Consider the following 20,186-nt stretch of genomic DNA (forward strand, 5'->3'; position numbering starts at 1 on the left):
GCGCCGTGCTACGAAACGTTAAATAATTTATTAGACTTTCCAAAAGCGAATTTATGTGTTTTATCTCTCGACGAATGGACGTTCCTTTTTTTCTTTGCATCGACGAACCTTAAAGTATACTTTTATATAAATTATTTCTACAAAAGTTCTACAAAGATCCAGAAAGAAAAAGGAGAAGAGAACACTTAGAGAGATCAAAAATATAAATTGTTCTGGAATGTCCAGTGAATTATTTCTTTAGTTTTACGTATATTTAACTTTTACACACCTATATCGAATCAAATTATTTTTATACAATATTCAATTGGTAGATAATAATACAAACATACGTTCGAGTTCTGTGCCCAAATGAGGATCAAACTTTCAGTAGGAATTATTTTTAAAATATTTTAAACTTAATTTCTGATTGTTGTATATCTTACCTGGATGTTATGTTCTTGAAATCGAACGTCTGCTACTCGGTGGTTTGAATATTCTCTTTCAGGACATTGATCGTTGAAACGTTGCATCGGTCTGTCTATAGTTGATTCGTTTGCCTTTTTCATGCTCGGTTTGCTTAGAAAGGTACCCTCAGATCGTAGATACGTGCACTCTTATCAGAGAAATTGGACACCCGGCATAAGGGCACACGTGTGTGTTGAACGAGTTCGATGGTTCTGGGAATACCTTGAAAAAATTCATCGAATGCTATTTTCTGAAACATTGCATCGATTTGCCTATAGTTAACTCGTTTACATTCTTTATGTTTGTACGTCGAGGTACCGTGCTTGCCTATTGCGTACAGAAAGAATACATTACAAAGTACTTGGTCATCGGGGGGAGTATAATCGTAAATGTGATCGAATGCTTCGAAGAAACAAGAATCTCTCTTATTTGATATTTTCCTGTAGTATTCGTGCGCGTTTACAATCTTTGAGATATCGAGAACGGTGGAAAAATAATGTAAACGTAACAGTGTAAAATGTCTCTTGAATTTTCTAAAGAAGTAATTTCAGCGAATAATCTTAAATACTTCGAGTGGTATATTTATCTCAAATAGTTTCATAACTTTGAAAGTTTATATTATTTCTCTTCTAATTGAAGTGTATTATCTCAACTGATATTTATTGTCTAGACTTCGTTACATGAAATGTCTACAATTATAATTTAAAAGGAGTAGAAAAATATGTGGTAGAAATCAATAATTCACTAAATTCGAAATGTTTCTGATATTATAACTTTTTAGAACTAAGAAGGATACTACAAATACGTACTGCCAGTGACTATCTACTTTCCACCATTTTTCTTCTTTATTCCATTCAGAAAGGTACCTTTGGATTGCATAACAGAAAGATAAGTTCTGATTCGTGGAAGTGGGACACGCGACACGAAGTCACCTACATATCAAGTAGTAATCTAATAGTAATCTAGTAGTAATCGAGTAGTAATTAAGCAGTAATCGAGTAATTGAGTAGTAATCGGGTAATAATTGGGTAGTAATCTAGCAACAATCGGAGTAACCGAGAAATAATCGAATAGTAATTGAGCAACAATCGAGTAGAAATTGAGTAGCAATTGAGTAGAAATTGAGCAATAATCGAGTAGTAATTGAGCAACAATCAAGTAGAAATTGAGCAACAATCGAATAATTGAGTAGTAATTGAATAGTAATCGGGCAATAATTAGGTAGTAATCTAGCAACAATCGGAGTGACCGAGAAATAATCGAATAGTAATTGAGCAACAATCGAGTAGAAATTGAGTAGCAATTGAGTAGAAATTGAGCAATAATCGAGTAGTAATTGAGCAACAATCAAGTAGAAATTGAGCAACAATCGAAGTAACTGAGAAATAATCGAATAGTAATTGAGCAACAATCGAGTAGAAAGTGAGTAGAAAATGAGCAATAATCGAGTAGTAATTGAGCAACAATCGAAGTAACTGAGAAATAATCGAATAGTAATTGAGCAACAATCGAGTAGAAATTGAGTAGCAATTGAGTAGAAATTGAGCAATAATCGAGTAGTAATTGAGCAACAATCAAATAGAAATTGAGCAACAATCGAAGTAACTGAGAAATAATCGAATAGTAATTGAGCAACAATCGAGTAGAAATTGAGTAGAAGTTGAGCAATAATCGAGTAGTAATTGAGCAACAATCAAGTAGAAATTGAGCAACAATCGAATAATTGAGTAGTAATTGAGTAGTTATCGGGCAATAATCGAGTAGTAATCGAGTAGTAATAGAGTAGTAATCGAGTAGTAATCGAATAATAACAGACTAGTAATCGAGTAGTAATCGAGTAATAACAGAGTATTAATCGAGTAATAACAGAGTAGTAATCGAGTAATAACAGAGTAGTAATCGAGTAGTAATCGAGTAATAACAGAGTAGTAATCGAGTAGTAATCGAGTAATAACAGAGTAGTAATCGAGTAGTAATCGAGTAATAACAGAGTAGTAATCGAGTAATAACAGAGTAGTAATCGAGTAATAACAGAGTAGTAATCGAGTATTAATTTAGTAGCAATCGAGTATTAATTTAGTGGCAATCGAGTATTAATTTAGTAGTAATCGAGTAGTATTCTGAAAATGTGAGGAAAAGAGGATCGAACGCTGTATTCTCGAGCACCACGTCGATTTGTCCGGAATTAATTCGTCCGTCTTCCACGCGATTCGAGGCGGTGGCGTTCGACACTCGAAAAGGCGTATTCTTATCGATGCAACAGGACACGCGACGTAAGGGCACGCGTGAACATCGAGTAGGCTCGTTGGTTTCGAGAACGCTCTGGGACAAGTCGGTTCGCCGTGAGTTCGTTACAGGCGGGCACATGCTCCCGCACCTTCACAGTCGGGCGTTGCACGTGCACGAACGTGCATCCACACGTAAGCAACGTACGATGACTAACCGTGTGTCACGCGTCAGCTTTTCATAATCCACCGCCGCCGCCGCGCTTGTTCCTCTCGTCTTAATTGGCACCGCAATTGTCTCGTAAAAAATCGAACGCCACCGTCGGACGATACGTCAGATGCTCGAGATGAATAAAAATAGGCGGTTACGCGGCTGGAATTCGAAATTCTCACACTGGTGTAATAATTATTGCTCACGGAGGCGAGTGCTCGACGCGTGGAATCTGCGAACACAAGTTATTCGCGATGTTTCAGTTTTAATTCTTTTTATTATTCTTTCTTTTTTTTTTTTTTTTGCCTTCAAAATGGTGGACGAAGTGTTTATCGATTAGAGAGCTTCACAGAGTGTCGATCGACGAAATTTCATTTTATTGACGATGCAGTTGCTCGATCGATTTATCCATTTATCCAACTATGGGAGTATTCAACCGATTGACTGTGAGACTGTAAGTCTATTTAAATATACAACTATAAGGCTATTCAAATACACAGTTCTTCACCTATTCGAATATACGACTATACAGATACTCGAGTATCGAATTGTACATCTATTCGAATATACAATCACATAATTATTCGACTATCGAATTCTACACCTATTCAAATACACGACTATACACCTACTCGAGTATCGAATTGTACATCTATTCGAATATACAATTACATAAGTATTCGATTATAGAATACTACACTTATTCGAATACACGACTATACACCTACTCGAGCATCGAATTGTACATCTATTCGAATATACAATTATATAATTATTCGATTATCAAATTCTACACCTATTCAAATATACGACTATACACTTACTCGAGTATCGAATTCTACATCTATTCGAATATACAATTATATAATTATTCGATCATCGAATTTTACACCTATTCGAATACACGACTATAAAGCTACTCGAACATCGAATTGAACACCTATTCGAATAAACAAATGTATCACTACTCGACTATCGAATTCTACATCCGTGCAACTATACAACTACACATTTATGAAACTCTACTGTTAAACAACTATGGAACGATCCACGTAGATAAATATCCAACTAGTATACCACTTCGAATCTACTCAAGATACAACTATAGAACTAGTATACTACTACACATATATCCAAGATACAACTATAGAACTAGTGTACTACTACACACATATCCAAGATACAACTATCGAATTGGTTATACTACTACTAATTCACCGCTGTACATATATACAAAATACAATTGTCGAACTATAACACTACGCAATATTACACATCCATTAAACAATCCAACAACGGGATCTACACATCCATCCAACCATAAAGCTACACGTCTCCCCGACTATAGAACGATCCACGTATCGCGCGGCACGATAATATATGCATTCAATTACACAACCGCGCAACCAGTAAACCAGATAACTTTCACTAATTTCAAACTCGCGTGCACGGCGCATTGGAGAATTCCAGAAGGCGCAAAGTATAACAGAGACCGCGAACATCGACGAACATGCTCGTCGTCGCGAGCACTCGGAGTACAATTCACGAGGATTCGTCTAATTAGGAACCCGGCGAACGAACGAGCCGAAATATACGAGTCGATTCTCGTCGAATTCACGATTCGTTATTTTCTTTTTTCTTTTTTCTTTTTTTTTTCGTTGCACGAGAATCCTTTCGTCGGAAGCTGCTCGTCGACGAAAATTCACGATCCGTGGTCGCTCGATGGGAACCGCGTGCCTCGCGAAAAGAAAAAAAAAATCGCTGATTGGTACGCGCGTTCGCGATTGAAAATTGGTCGCGATCCAACGAATCGACGTTCGACGAAAGGGTGATTCGCGAAAAGCGTGGAGAAGAAAGAATAGAGAAAAGAAAGAAAGAAACGAGAAAAAAAAGAAAGAAACAAGAAAAAAAAGAGAAGAGAGAGAGAGAGAGAGAGAAGAAAAGAGAAGAGAGAGAAAAAAAAATAAAAAGAAGAGATAGAAAAAAAAGAAAAGAGAAGAGACAGAGAAAAAATAAAAAGAAGAGAGAGAGAAAAATAAAAAGAGAGAAAAAAATAAAAAGAAGAGAGAGAAAAAAATAAAAAGAGAGAAAAAAATAAAAAGAAGAGAGAGAAAAAAAGAAAAAGAAGAGAGAGAAACGAGAAAAAAAAAGAAAAGAGAAGAGAGAGAAATAAAGAAAAAGAAGAGAGAGAGAAAAAATAAAAAGAAGAGAGAGAAATAAAGAAAAAGAAGAGAGAAAAACGAGAACAAAAAGAGAAGAGAGAGAGTGAGAAAAAAAACAGAAAAAGAAGAGAGAGAAAAAAAAGAAAAAGAAGACAGAGAAAAAACAGAAAAAGAAGAGAGAGAAAAGAAAGAAAAAGAAGAGAGAGAAAAAAAAGAAAAAGAAGAGAGAGAAAAAAAAGAAAGAGAAGAGAGAGAAAAAAAATAAAAAGAAGAGAGAGAAAAAAAGAGAGAAATGGAAAATGGTGAGAAGCACCCAAAGAGTGTGGACATTTTTCGTTCGAATTCCAGGGAATCGTTCGGATAAAGTGAATTGGAACAAACAGCAGCACCGATAGGGAGACCGTATTCGTGTGGGGGGGGTATTCGTAGTTCAATGCAACTTTCAGCCACGCTCGAATGCATTCCATATCGGCCGATGCACGATGCAGTTCGTTGCACGTGCGAATGCCAGTGTTCTGGCGTGTCGGCCAACGTGGAAACAGAGTAATTTCGTCGGGCCCGTTTGGCACGAATTCTCGACGAGCCGTACGCGATTCCGGGATTAAAGTTGCGCGTCGTATCGCACGGGCCACGGGCCAAGTTTCGCGGCGACGCCGGTGGGAGATAATCGCGAGAGGAGTCCGCCAAAGCGGATTTCGTTTCTTTCTGTCCGCGAACACCGGGAAAGAAACAGTGGCGGGCCAAGGTTGCGGTGTATTTTCGAAACCGGATCGAGTATGCAAATCGTAACCGTGTGACATCCCCGCGCGCCCTACACGAGCTGCATACGGGACATCCCTTTCTTTCGTTTTATCATCGACACGCGCGTTATCTGCCGGACGAATTTAATTATAGCTCTACTCGCGCGTATTCCACCGTCAGAGATTCGCGTTGCGTTCGACTAGAGTCCTTACAGCGGATTGGATCCGACCCGTTCCCTATGCATCGAACGAACCTGGAATTGGAAAAATTGTGAATCATTCTTGATATTGTGTTTTTCACTGACGATCTTTTTTGATGGATTTTTTGGAATTTGGAAATTTTTATCTTTTCGTTTTAACGGTTTCTTCTACTGTATTGATTTTACCGATTTTGAAGTCGAGTATATTATGAAATAGAAATTAGAAAAATTGTGAATCATACTGGGTGCTGTGTTTTTTATTGACGATTTTTTTCGATGGATTTTTTGGAATTTGGAAATTTTTATCTTTCTACTGCCTTGGTTTTACCGATTTTGAACTCGAGTATATTATGAAATAGAAATTAGAAAAATTGTGAATCATATTGGATGCTGTGTTTTTTACTGTCGATTTTTTTCTATAACTTTCTCAAAATTTTCAAATTTTTATTTCTTCATTTCTACGGTTTCTTCTACTGCCTTGATTTTCCCAATTTTGAACTCGACTATATTATAAAATAGAAATTAAAAAAATTACGAATCACACTTAACATTGTGTTATTTACTGTCGATTTCTTTCCATAGCTTTCCTCGAATTTTAAAGTTTCTATTTTTTTATTTCAACGATTTCTTCTACTGCCTTAATTTTACCAATTTTGAACTCGACTATATTAAAAAATAGAAATGAAAAAAATTACGAATCACACTTAATATTGTGTTATTTACTGTCGATTTCTTTCCATAGCTTTCCTCAAATTTTAAAGTTTCCATTTACCATTTCAACAATTTTTTCTATTGCTTTTGAACTGTAACTGTAGTACTAGTTAGCAATGAAAAAGATAATAAATCGTTCTTGACATTGCGTTACTCATTATCAATCATTTTTCAAAAGCTTCGCGTGAATTAAAAATTTCTCAATTCCCACAGTCAGTTCGTAAAAAATTACCACTGATGTCTATATCTACCGATATTGAACTGCAGCACAGAGCAAACAAAGAATGTTGTACAAACACGCGTACTTTGCACCTTATTTTCCTAGTATCGAGAAATCGAAGGAAATGTTCGATGGTGAATGTTGTAGGTGAAGTCACAGAGTCGCGCGTGTTTCCTCAACGCGTCACAACTCGGAAAATACAGTCCGGACGTCACACGATCGTATAAACTTTTTTTTTTCTTCTTCGAGATGTCTTCGATTACTCAGAGCTACGTATCCGTAGCGGAAAACACTCTTCGAGTTCACCGAGGTGGATTTTATATCCCAATGTTTCTCGAATTTGAAATTTCTCCTTTCAAATCCGTCAAACTTCGATCATCCGAGGAATTTTACTCGTCCAAGTTTCATTATTCGGAAAATTTCTGTTAAAATTCGATCGCCCGAAAAATTGTACTCGTCGAACTTCGAAAATTCGTTGAATATTGTCCCCAAAATTCGATCATCCGATAAATTCGATCCAACTTGAAAATTCTGGGGGTGAAATTAATAAAAAAAAATTTGATCCACAAGTCGAAAAATGTTACAATTTTTCTTTTTGAATCTATGTCACAATTGAATATAACTCTCAGGAAGAAATACTTTGTGTATTATTCCATTTGCAATATTTATCTTTTCATAGAATAAACAATACATTGGGTTGTTCGGAAAGTCATTCCTTATTCCAAAATGGAGACTGTATAATTTAATAAAATGATCATACACCCTACAAAAATCGTGTTTCAATTTCACAAAAAGAACAAAATGACTTTCCGAACAACCAAATATTTTTAAACCTTTTAAATCAATCTTACAAGAAATTAAATTTCGTGTACACGATTTAAATAATCTTCGTCGTTTCGAGTGAAGAAAAAATTACACGAAGCCTTTTTCCTTCTATTACAAATAATCTTCCGAAGAAACTAATAATATACAAATGCAATTTGCAATAAATACGGAAACAGTACCTCGTTCGACTATTGCTACGAGTAACAGTATCGAAGTTGGATAGTGTGAAAGAATTGAAATTCATAGGTGATTGCATCCTTGCAACTGGGCGTAAAATAGCGTGCACTTATCTCGGTGAACAACGAACGGTTAATTATTTACGGTGTTTGCGAGTGTGTAGAAAATTCTTTTTCTCTCGCGTGAATTAAGAGCGTGTTGTTTTATTCGCGAGCATCGATTAGCGCCTCGAACCTGTTGCCGAGCGTGACGCCCGACAGACGAAGCTGTGTACAAACAGTCCTGTTAATGCTTACGTCCTGTGGCGAACAACGTGACGTATTAACACCGTGACCTCATATTACGTATTTGCCGAGCAAGGCTGACGTTCTTCGTAGGGAGTCTCTAACAAAGCGACTTCAGTATGCGATTCGATACGTTTGTTCTAGATATAACCTCGGGACTGATCCGAGGAGAATTAAATCTTCCACTGAATATTGATCGCGTCGACATCATTGTATCGAAAACAGTTTCATCTGGATGATATTTCCGTTGAAACGATCTCGAATTATCCATATATATATATGCTTTCTCGAATTTGAAATTTCTCCTTTCAAATCCATATATATATAAGTTACGAACGAATATTTCAAACTCACCAGTATAATAGTATTTTCACTAATATTTCTTTTAAATAAGAAAAGCAATATGTACACTTGAATTTTTTCCCATAAAAATTTCGAGTTCTCGAATTGTCAAAATCATTTTTGACAATTTCAAAAATTGTTTACAAGTCAAAATCAACTTTTCAACATATTCTAAGTTACGAACGAATTTTTCAAACTCACCTGTATAATAATATTTTCACTAATATTTCTTTTAAATACGAAAAGCAATATGTACACTTACATTTTTTCCCATAAAAATTTCGAGTTCTCGAATTGTCAAAATCACTTTTGACAATTATATATATATATATATTTGTGAATAATTGAAGAATAGGTGCTCGAAATAATTCATCGTTCGATTAAGTTGGATTTAAGGAATATTAAAATTGTTACGTTGAATATTAGTAAAATTAATACACATTGTTGTGCAATCGGTGGAAATATTAGTAAAATTAATACACATTGTTCGATTTCAATTTTGCCTCGGTTCGTTGACCTTTTGTTGCTCCAGAGTGTGATTTCTTCATTGTTTTTAGTGCTGTGTTAATATTAATTTCTTTGTTAAATGTTGGATTGGATTGTGTATTCAATTCGTGTGAAATGGGTAGTATATTGTATTGTAATTTGCCAGTTGAAATATTACTATCGAATGTGTGTTCTCTTGACATACTTAAGTATACGTTGTTGAAGAATCGAGTCAAGAATTGAACAATTAATGTAAGTAAATATTTCGATGTGAATCGCTTACGGGTCTTAGAATTTCTTTCGTAACAAATTGGATAATCGGATCTGTTTGTCGTGTGTGCAATGCTTCCGTAATTTATTATTGTTGTTTATATTAAGTAACGTGCCAACGCTGTTTCAAAGTTTGGAGAAAATTGGTTAAATAAGTAACACTCGATACGACTATTACATTCTTAGTTTTTGATTTACATTTCGTATATTTTCGATTTAATTTAGCGCTAGGAGTGTAAGTTAATATTTGAGGTTAAGTTCTCTACTGATCAATCTAAATCGATCTGAACTCTAAAACTTTTCGATTTTCTTTCCGGTCTGTTACTTTGACCGCATAAAAGAAATTTTAGTTCGTGCGAAGCGAACAATTAACGAAGTTAATAATGTTTGCCTAGAAGTTTCTAGATCCGATAACATTCGTAACTCCCGGTAATTATTTGAAAATTTCTCCCACTGAACCACGTGGGTTTCGAAGGAAAAATATGAAAATTAAATTGCGTTCACTACTTTGTGGACAGTACTCATTCGTGTATCATTATTAATATCATTAGTCGAATATAATTATTAATATTATTGGTCGAATATCATTATTAATATTGTTATTCGAATATAATTATCAATACCATTATCATAAATGAAAAAAACGATGAACTTAAAAACACTATTTGCAGTACATTTTACACTGTTCGAATACTGTGAATATTCTACTATGAATAGTATAATATTCAAGTACTCGTGTGCTTGAATAACGTATGCTTCTACGCATAGTACAGTATTCGAATAGTCAAGTACACGAATAATACAGTATTCGAATAACGAAGTACTTGAATAGCCTAGTATTCGTATAATGAAGTGCTTGAATGGCCTAGTATTCGAATAATGAAGTACTTGAATAGCTTAGTATACAGATAGTATTCGAATAATATATGAATAATGAAGTATTCGAATTACAGAGGAATAGTGAAGTATTCGAATAATCAAGTATTTGAACAGTGAAGTATTCGAATAATCAAGTATTGGAACAGTGAAGTATTCGAACAATGAAGTATTTGAATAGTGAAGTATTCGAATAAACCGCTATTCAATATTTCATGTATTTGAATAGTGAAATATTTGGATAATCAAGTATTTGAATAGTGAGATATTCGGTTAATCAAGTATTTGAATAGCCCAGTATTCAAATAGTGTTCGAATCAAATACGAATAATGAAGTATTTGAATAGTGAAGTATTCGAATAAACCACTATTCAATATTTCACGTATTTGAATAGTGAAGTATTCGAATAAACCACTATTCAATATTTCAGGTATTTGAATAGTGAAATATTCAGTTAATCAAGTATTTGAATAGTGAAATATTCAGTTAATCAAGTATTTGAATAGTGAAATATTCAGTTAATCAAGTATTTGAATAGTGAAATATTTGATTAATCAAGTATTTGAATATCCCAGTACTCAAACAGTGTTCGAATCAAATACGAATAGTGAAGTATTCGAATTAGATACGAATAGTGAAGTATTCGAATTAGATACGAATAGTGAAGTATTCGAATTAGATACGAATAGTGAAGTATTCGAATTAGATACGAATAGAACAGTATTCGAATTAAATACGAATAGTGAACTATTCGAATTAGATAAGAATAGAATAGTATTCGAATCAAATACGAATAGAATAGTATTCGAATTAGATACGAATAGAACAGTATTCGAATTAAATACGAATAGTGAACTATTCGAATTAGATACGAGTAGGAAATTATTCGAATGAAATACGAACAGTCAGAAATCGTATACTCGAATACAAAGAGAGTTGAACGAGTGGTCCGAGCTCCGCTTCACCGCATCGAATTTTGCGTTACTCGTTGCGCAGCAATAATTGAACGGAACTTCGCGAAGGTTCTCGCGGTTCGAGAGGTACGCACCAGCCGCCGCGTTAAATAAGAAAATAACGTAACAGCCGAGTCATCCGAGCCGCCAAATGATTCATGCTCGCATGAAACGTGCAGGCAGCTTAAAGTACGCTTCCTGCCACCGACTGGTCCACTGGATCCCTTTATGGACAATACCCGTATTGCATAATGCATTCGGATTGCCTGTGGTTCTCGAGCAGACATCGCGCGAGATTCGAGAGATTGCATTGTCCGCGTAACTTCCAGACGATAGAACTGCGCTCGCTAATTGACAGACTCTCGTGTTTCCATGAACGACTTGAAACGATTTCCTTCGATCACCACATTGACACAGTTTCCGTGCCTCTAAACGATCGAGTGTCTTAGACATTCGTGAAAATAATTCGTAACGTCTCGAAGGTGCACCAAACGTCACAAAAATGAACAAAATTGTACTTCGATAGGAGATGAGTAAAAAAGTACATAGTTCAGATTTTCGTTATCTGTTATCTTAATATTATTGTGGAATATTTCACATACGAGTGGGATGTATTTTAAATTAGAATTTGTTACGTTCGAGTGCCTCATATTTCTATGGAAATGATTCGTAATGTCTCGAAGTATGTGTACCAAACGCAACTAAAATGAGAAAGATTGTATTTCAGTAGGAGAGGATCGATAAAAGCACGTATAGTGATGGTTAAATTTCCTTTTGGCGAATATTTCACATAGGTATATTTCATATTATAATTCGTTACTGGCTGAACCAGATTGTAGATATATTCTACAATTTATATTTTAATCTGTACTCAATCATTAATGAATACAATGTTGTTCATCGTTTATTTCTCATTCGAAACGCAGGTATGTGTATCTGGATATCGATATTGCTCACCTCTGAAATGCAGGCCATTTGTTCGCTCGTTGTTATTTCAACTATTTTCTCGCACGTATCGTCGAGTAAATACGAGATAGGTACAGTAATCTTCGGATAACTGAAACGGTTTAATGGTGACACGGCACTCGACTAATGTTAAATTAATGTGCGTTTCACGCTCGAAATTTCGTGAATATCGGACGGTTCTCGATGATTAAATATTTTTCTTCAATATTATTTGTTTCCAACACGAGCAACACTATATTTATATTTATTCACATTTTGAATTTTCAAATTGCCAAAATCGAGGGAAATTTTACAAACTATTTCAAGTTACGAACGAATCTTTCGAATTTTCCTGTATAATAATATTTTCAGTAATATTTCTTATGAATACGAAGAGCAACGTGTTCATTTATATTTTTTCCCGTCAAAATCATTTTTGACTATTTTAAAAATTTTTTACAAGTCCAAATCAACTTTTCATTGTATTCTAAGTTACGAACGAATTTTTCAAACTCACCTGTATAATAATATTATCAGTAATATTTCTTTTAAATACGAAAAGCAATATGTACACTTACATTTTTTCCCATAAAAATTTTGAGTTCTCCAATTGTCAAAATCATTTTTGACAATTTCAAAAATTGTTTACAAGTCAAAATCAACTTTTCAACGTATTCTAAGTTACGAACAAATCTTTCAAATTTATCTGTATAATAATATTTTCACCAATATTTCTTTTAAATACGAAAAGCAACATGTACACTTACATTTTTTCCCATAAAAATTTTGAGTTCTCCAATTGTCAAAATCATTTTTGACAATTTCAAAAATTTTTTACAAGTCAAAATCAACTTTTCAACGTATTCTAAGTTACGAACGAATTTTTCAAATTTACCTGTATAATAATATTTTCACCAATATTTCTTTTAAATGCGAAAAGCAATATGTACACTTACATTTTTTCCTGTCAAAATTTCAATTTCTCGAATTGTTAAAATCACTTTTGACAATTTCAAAATTTTTTTACAAGTCAAAATCAACTTTTCAACGTATTCTAAGTTACGAACGAATCTTTCAAACTCACCTGTATAATAATATTTTCACCAATATTTCTTTTAAATACGAAAAGCAATATGTACACTTAAATTTTTTCCCATAAAAATTTCGAGTTCTCGGATTGTCAAAATCGACAGAAATTGTCCAATGTATTTTGAGTTACGAGGGAATCTGTGGTCTGGTTCGAATTTTCGGAAAATTTTTCGGTCGATGTAACTCGTGGCTATCGGCACGATATGTGGAAAATTGCCGATCACGGAGGGCTAAGGTTGTGTGGTGCGAGTGTGTGTTGGTGGTGGCAAGCGGCGACAGGGCGTTCGTTTTATCGGAACGAGGCGTCGACGGGCATCGACACTTTTATCGAGCCGCGAGGATTTCGCCTAACACGTTCGTTACCGGATGAGAAATGTGTGTTTTTTTTTCTTTTCCACGGAAACGAGTGTAACTTTTTTCAATTTAAATTCGACCCGAACGATAACTGAGAAAGAACGGATCTCGGAGAACAAATGGATCTCTATATCGAAAAAGTGAAGAAAAGTATAGTGACAAATGTGCATTTAATGTGACTCTATGCAGGTAGTATGACAAATCCACTTTCACCGAAATGGAGGTGTTTCCAAGTTTTGAAATCATCCCGTTGAGTCATTTTTTTGATTTCGATCGAAAATCGAACCGATATCCGGGAATTTATCAGCAAGAGATGATAGTACTTGTCTCGACTCTGATGAACGAATTTATCGCAAATGATTATGGCAATGCGTTGTCCACTTACTCTACTTCAGTTGTACATTTCTGCGAAACCAGTGGAGTTGATAAAAAAAAAAAAAATGGAAGGAAGGAAATTGAAAATTGGTGAAGATCAATTTCACACGAATTGATTCCTTGTTTGATTTTGAATTTGAACGTTCGTAATGAACAATTCGTAAATGACAAGTATGTAGTTGTAATTTGTTATTTGTAGATCATTTAAATTAAAGTTTTTCTAAAAAGAATACAAAGCATTATTCAATTTTAATGGTACATTTCGAATATTTCAATTTTTATTTTTCCAAGAGGTTTATTAAAATTTGTAATATTAGGAATTAAATTTGTATCGAATAATCGTTTCACTAAATGCATAATGGATCGTTGTTGAGAGCAATGGAATAAGAATCAATTAAATTATCTAGCTTTAAATATTCGATACTGAACACGACGATAAAGTTATTTGAGCAGATGATATTTCAATTACTTTCTCGTCATCGTAAACTTCTTTCCTCGTCTACGCAATTAAATATAATTGCAATGTAAAGTGATTTCGGTCGCTATAAAATTTTATTTCAATTAACGACCAAATATAAATCGAGAAAAACTGAAAGAATAAATCAATACAGGTCGATAGGTAGAATTCATTTAATATTGTAATTTTGTTCCAATGTAGAAGTTAATTATTGGAAGATAAAAACTGTGATTTTTACAGTGATAAAAATTGACAAAAATGTCCATTCAATATAGAACTATAAATACATACATTGCATAATCAATTCTTTATTTTATATCCATTTTTTGTCTTTCTTTTTTTTCTGTTTCTTGTTTCGTTACAATAAAGATACGAACAGAAATTAACGAAATAAAAGAACTTTGACAGAGATAAGATAAAATGAAAGCAAATGATTATATTAAATGAAAATTTTGTTTCAATTTTCTATAACATATGTTCGACACGTTTGCCTTCCAGATTTTTGTAATATTCAATATACGTATTAACAAAATAAACGTACGCCGATTTGTACGTCACGATGTACCGTATATCGTATCGAATTGATTTTTGCAAATAAAATAATTCCATCGAGTTAGATTCGGAGATCTGCGTGGAATTTTTGCAAATAAAATAATTCGCCTGTAACTCAATCAAGCTGGATTTAGAGCCCACTGTTGACTGGATATTTTTTGTTTATTTTTCCGAGTAACGTAAACCGTTAAATTCTTCGAACACTGTTTTAGATCATCCTATAACCGCCTCGATGTATACACATAGAACGAGTTCGTAGAAATTATTCTACGTTTGCGTTATAATATTACATTACCGCTGCGCAATGAATCGGCACGTGGGAAATTGTGGATAAACATAATGAACGGAACGTCATGCGACACGGATCATTTTGATAAATGGAAAAGAATATTCTCAGAATTTCCGTACGACCCTGACACATTGGAAACAAATTCTTAACTACAAATCTGATTTTTTTCGTAATATTCTAAGATTTCCTCTGTAGATACATTAATTCGAAATGTTTTTCATACTTTTCTCTATCGCTATAATCTATTATAATACATTCTCTTCAAATTGCATATATTAACCCTTTCAGTATTTTTATATAACACATATTTGTGTAACTTAATATCTTAATTATTAACATTATTATTCGATTGAACTATTATTATTATTATGGTGGTGCAATTATAATAAAATAATAATTATTATTATTGTGGTGCAATTATAATAAAATAATAATTATTATTATTGTGGTGCAATTATAATAAAATAATTATTGTTATTATTATTATTACAGTGTTATTGAATTATTATTATAGTGCGATTGAATTGTTACTATTATTACAATGTGAATTGTTGGTATTATTGTACAGTGATTGAATTATTATTATGGAAAGAAAATTATCGCCAGGTAACAGGTAATAATGAAATTATTATTATTATTATTACTGTTATAACGTGATTGGATTTCTATTAATATCGGGCGGTTAAATTATTATTATTATTATTATTGCATCGAATTATTGTTTTCGTTACTATTATTATTATCATTATTATGGTTCTATTGAATTATTGTTGTTATTATTATAATTATTATTCGATTCAATTATCATGGTTAATGTTATTAATATATATTCTTATACACGTGGTATACATACATGTACAGTTATGAAACTATACCACGATGTAAAATATATTTTACATCCTATATTCACAATTTACTCAAAAATTGATTAGAACAATTTTTCACAGTTAAAGACGTCAAATTCCAGGTCTGAAAGGGTTAAGTTAATTTCGTTCGAAATATTTGTCCGAACAAGCTGAAATTACGGGTCAGTTTGGACCCAATCGTGGTCACTCAAATTGCTACTATTGCGAGGGTTAATGTTGATACTCTACTTGTAATCGTATTCGGTGCAATTTTTCAATACTACGGTAAATCAGTCACGAAACCAATCTGTTATATTTAGAAACAAATTTTTTTTCTATGATCAGACCGAAGTGCAATATAAAAAGAAACAATGTTCATTGTAACTAGGTGCGAGCACGAAGGGGTTAAGAAATTTACGAGATTCTCACGGATGTAGAGATAACTTATATCGTCGTGGATGACAAAGAAGCATTCAAGGGGAACTTTACAAGATACACTTGAGTCATCGTGTTATTACAGTTTGTCTTTTCACTTTGTGCAAATTACACGGGACAGAGTCAATTGACGCTAACTTTCACGTTTATCGTCGCTCGGATACTTTCCTTTCCATACTGTTTGCAAACTTTCATAGGCGTCGTCACTTCGAACACGATTATACAAATTACGAATATTTTTAGTGACGTTCTTTTTCTCAAATCTTCTAATAGTCTTTATATGTTCTTTTTCTCAAATGTTGTAACAGTCAACACACACTCTTATGTCGAATGTTGCAACAGTCAATGCATGTTCTTTTTTCGAATGTTGTCATAGTCAATATACATTCCTTTTTCAAATGTGGTAATAGTCAGTGCACATTTCTATATCAAAAGTTCTAATAGCATATTCCCTTTTCGAATATTGTAATAGTCAATATACATTCTTTTTTCAAATGTGGTAATAGTCAGTGCACATTTCTATATCAAAAGTTCTAATAGCATATTCTCTTTTCGAATATTGTAATAGTCAATATACATTCTTTTTTCAAATGTGGTAATAGTCAGTGTACGTTCCTATATAAAAGTTATAATAGCCAATGCATATTCTTTTCTCGAATGTTGTGATAGTCAATATAGGTTCTTCTCTAAAATGTGGTAATTGTCAGTTCTTTTTTCAAATGTGGTAATAGTCAGTGCACGTTCCTATATCAAAAGTTCTAGGAACATATTCTTTTCTCGAATGTTGTGATAGTCAATATAGGTTCTTCTTTAAAATGTGGTAATAGTCAGTACACATTCCTATATCAAAAATTCTAATAGCATATTCTTTTCTCGAATGTTCTCATAGTCAATATACATTCTTTTTTCAAATGTGGTAATAGTCAGGGTACATTCCTATATCAAAGTTCTAATAGCCAATGCATATTCTTTTCTCGAATGTTGTGATAGTCAATATAGGTTCTTCTCTAAAACGTGGTAATAGTCAGTTCTTTTCTCGAATGTTGTCATAGTCAATATACATTCTTTTTTCAAATGTGGTAATAGTCAGTGCACATTCCTATATCAAAAGTACTAATAGCATATTCTTTTCTTGAATGTTCTCATAGTCAATATACATTCTTTTTTCAAATGTGGTAATAGTCAGTGTACGTTCCTATATAAAAGTTCTAATAGCCAATGCATATTCTTTTCTCGAATGTTGTGATAGTCAATATAGGTTCTTCTCTAAAATGTGGTAATAGTCGGTTCTTTTCTCAAGTGTTGTAATAGTCAACATACACTCTTATGTCGAACGTTGCAATAGTCAATACACGTTATTTTTTCGATCGAAATAACAGTCAACGTACGTTCTTTTCTCGAATGTTGTCATAGTCAATATACATCCTTTTTCCAAATGTGGTAATAGTCAGTGCACGTTTCTACGTCAAAAGTTCTAATAGTATATTCTCTTCTCGAATGTTGCAATAGTCAATATACATTCTTCTCTAAAATGTGGTAATAGTCGGTTCTTTTCTCAAATGTTGTAATATTCAATACACGCTCTTACGTCGAACGTTGCAATAGTCAATACACGTTATTTTCTCGAAGGATGTAACAGTCAATGTCCATTCTTTTCTCGAAGGAAGTAACAGTCAATGTTCGTTCTTTTCTCGAAGGAAGTAACAGTCAATGTCCATTCTTTCCTCAAATGTTGCAAAGAGTCAGTGTCAGTGATCGTGAACACGTTGGACAGAAGTTCGTGTTTCTTTTCGGAGAATCATCGCGATAACTGCCTACGCATGCAGAAGTAACTCGTCCGTGGGTTATTCCAATAATTAAAACGTTAAAAGTCACGAGGTTACGCAGCATTTAGAAAATACGTACGTTTTGAACGTGGAACAGTAATGGTCGGAAGTGCAATTCCGCCTACAGAGGAGTCACATTCTGTTTAGCCAGGGACACGTTTTCCGACGTTTGCTCCTTCGACCTTTTCGATGTCGAGCACCGACCTATCGAAGGATCGATCGACGGACTCGCGACCCTTCCTTTGATCCTGCGGAAATAAATTGCCTCTGGCAGGTAAATTGATTATTTCCACGACAGAGAATGGACAATTAATCGAGATTGCCGTTTCTATTAACCCCGAAACACGAACACTCGTATATTTATACGATTTGTAAAATTCATCGAGAGGTCCGATCTTAAATCGGGATCGTTGCTGGCCGTTAACCTCGAAACGCGGACAATCGTTTATTTATTTTATTCGGAGAATTCGTTGAGCAGTCTTTCAATTCGGATCGAGATCGTTGGTGACATCAATCCCGGAACATCAATGCCATAAGTGAAGTTGAAGAAGTTCGAGCGATTGGAGAGTGTTTCGTCTTGCGAGCTTGCGATTTAATTAATTGTATATTTCTAACCAGATGAAAAATTCAATTTCGAGATATTCGGTGATCGAGGTGGGAGTAATGTGTTAGATGATTTTTAATCGTGTATCGAGGATTCGGTGAACGGAGGAATTAAGACAAAAATGTAATATCGAGTACAGAAACTGATGTGTAAAATAGAAAAAAAAAGAAATATTACGTAAACATGATAGCGGTGCTGTAAACGAGGGAGGTATGGAATTTTTGGCCGCGCTGTATCTTGAATTATTATTGTTAATGTCATTAATATATATTCTTACACACGTAGTGTACATACATGCACGGTTGTGAACTACATCACGATGCAAAATATATTTTACATCCTATATTCACAGTTTGCTAAAAATTGATTAATGAACAATTTTTCACAGTTAAACACGTTAAATTCCAGGTCTGAAAGGGTTAAGTTAATTTCGTACACAAATATTTGTCCGAACAAGCCGAAATTATGGGTCAGTTTGGATCCAATCGTGGTCCCATTTCGGACACGCCCCCTTTCGGACACGCCCTCTTTCGGACACGCCCATTTCTTCAGACACTCCCACAACAATCTCCCCCAAATTCTCGAGCCATCGTTGCAATACGTGTCTACATCGAATTCTCAGTTTCACTCCCAAGTTCGAAGCCCCCTCCTCAAAACGAGACCACCCTCGTCACTCGAAACCCAGTCAAACGAATAGGGTTGCGATTCTAAGTGCTCGAAATTATTATCCCCCTTAATATCGAGCATACCACCTCCTCGAAACGTCTCCAGTTGTACTCGATACTAGTACTCGATAATACGAGCGTGCTCGATAATATTTCACGCGGATCTCTCGAGGCATCGACTCGAAGGACTAGTCGTCAGACAAATCACGAGACAAATTGCACAGGCAACATCGAAGCGACGGAAGAAGGGGAAGTTCCGCGGACATTCAGACGTGGATGCTGTGGCCCGTGTTGGGGGATGACGGGCTGAGCCCAGCGTCGCCCCCGGCGTCGGCCAGCGTCAAGGGGGTTAACAAACTGGCGCCCCTGCTTCTCTGCGGCCCCTGCAAGCCCAGCAGCCACAGGAAGAACCAGAATTCCACGCAGTGGTACGTGCAGCAGGTAAACAGACTCGCAAGAGATTCATCATCATTGTTTTCTCGTTGCAGTACTGGTTTTTTCACCAATTTTTTCCTGTTTTTTATTTTTTATTTTTTCCTCTCAATTTTCTTCTTCTTATTCTTCTACTACTTTTCCATTCAAAAAACATTCTTTTCCTTTCAATTTCGTCGGTCCACCCGAGA

The 20,186-nt window shown here is 34.5% G+C and overlaps 1 protein-coding gene across 4 annotated transcripts in view; it reads left to right on the plus strand.

Moving 5' to 3' along the window:
* The window catches only part of Rgl (Ral guanine nucleotide dissociation stimulator-like), a 98,635-nt gene that overhangs the window by 40,891 nt on the left and 37,558 nt on the right, over positions 1-20,186 (plus strand). For 3 of the 4 annotated variants that reach the window (XM_076312883.1, XM_076312886.1, XM_076312884.1), the window contains exon 2: positions 19,788-20,004. The exons of the other annotated variant lie outside the window; for it this stretch is intronic. In XM_076312883.1, coding sequence (XP_076168998.1) covers positions 19,788-20,004 — 217 coding nt within the window. The remainder of the gene's footprint in view (positions 1-19,787; positions 20,005-20,186) is intronic. 4 annotated transcript variants of the gene reach the window in all.

The sequence above is a fragment of the Ptiloglossa arizonensis genome, chromosome 5, assembly GCF_051014685.1.
Source record: "Ptiloglossa arizonensis isolate GNS036 chromosome 5, iyPtiAriz1_principal, whole genome shotgun sequence".
Classification (NCBI taxonomy): domain Eukaryota; kingdom Metazoa; phylum Arthropoda; class Insecta; order Hymenoptera; family Colletidae; genus Ptiloglossa; species Ptiloglossa arizonensis.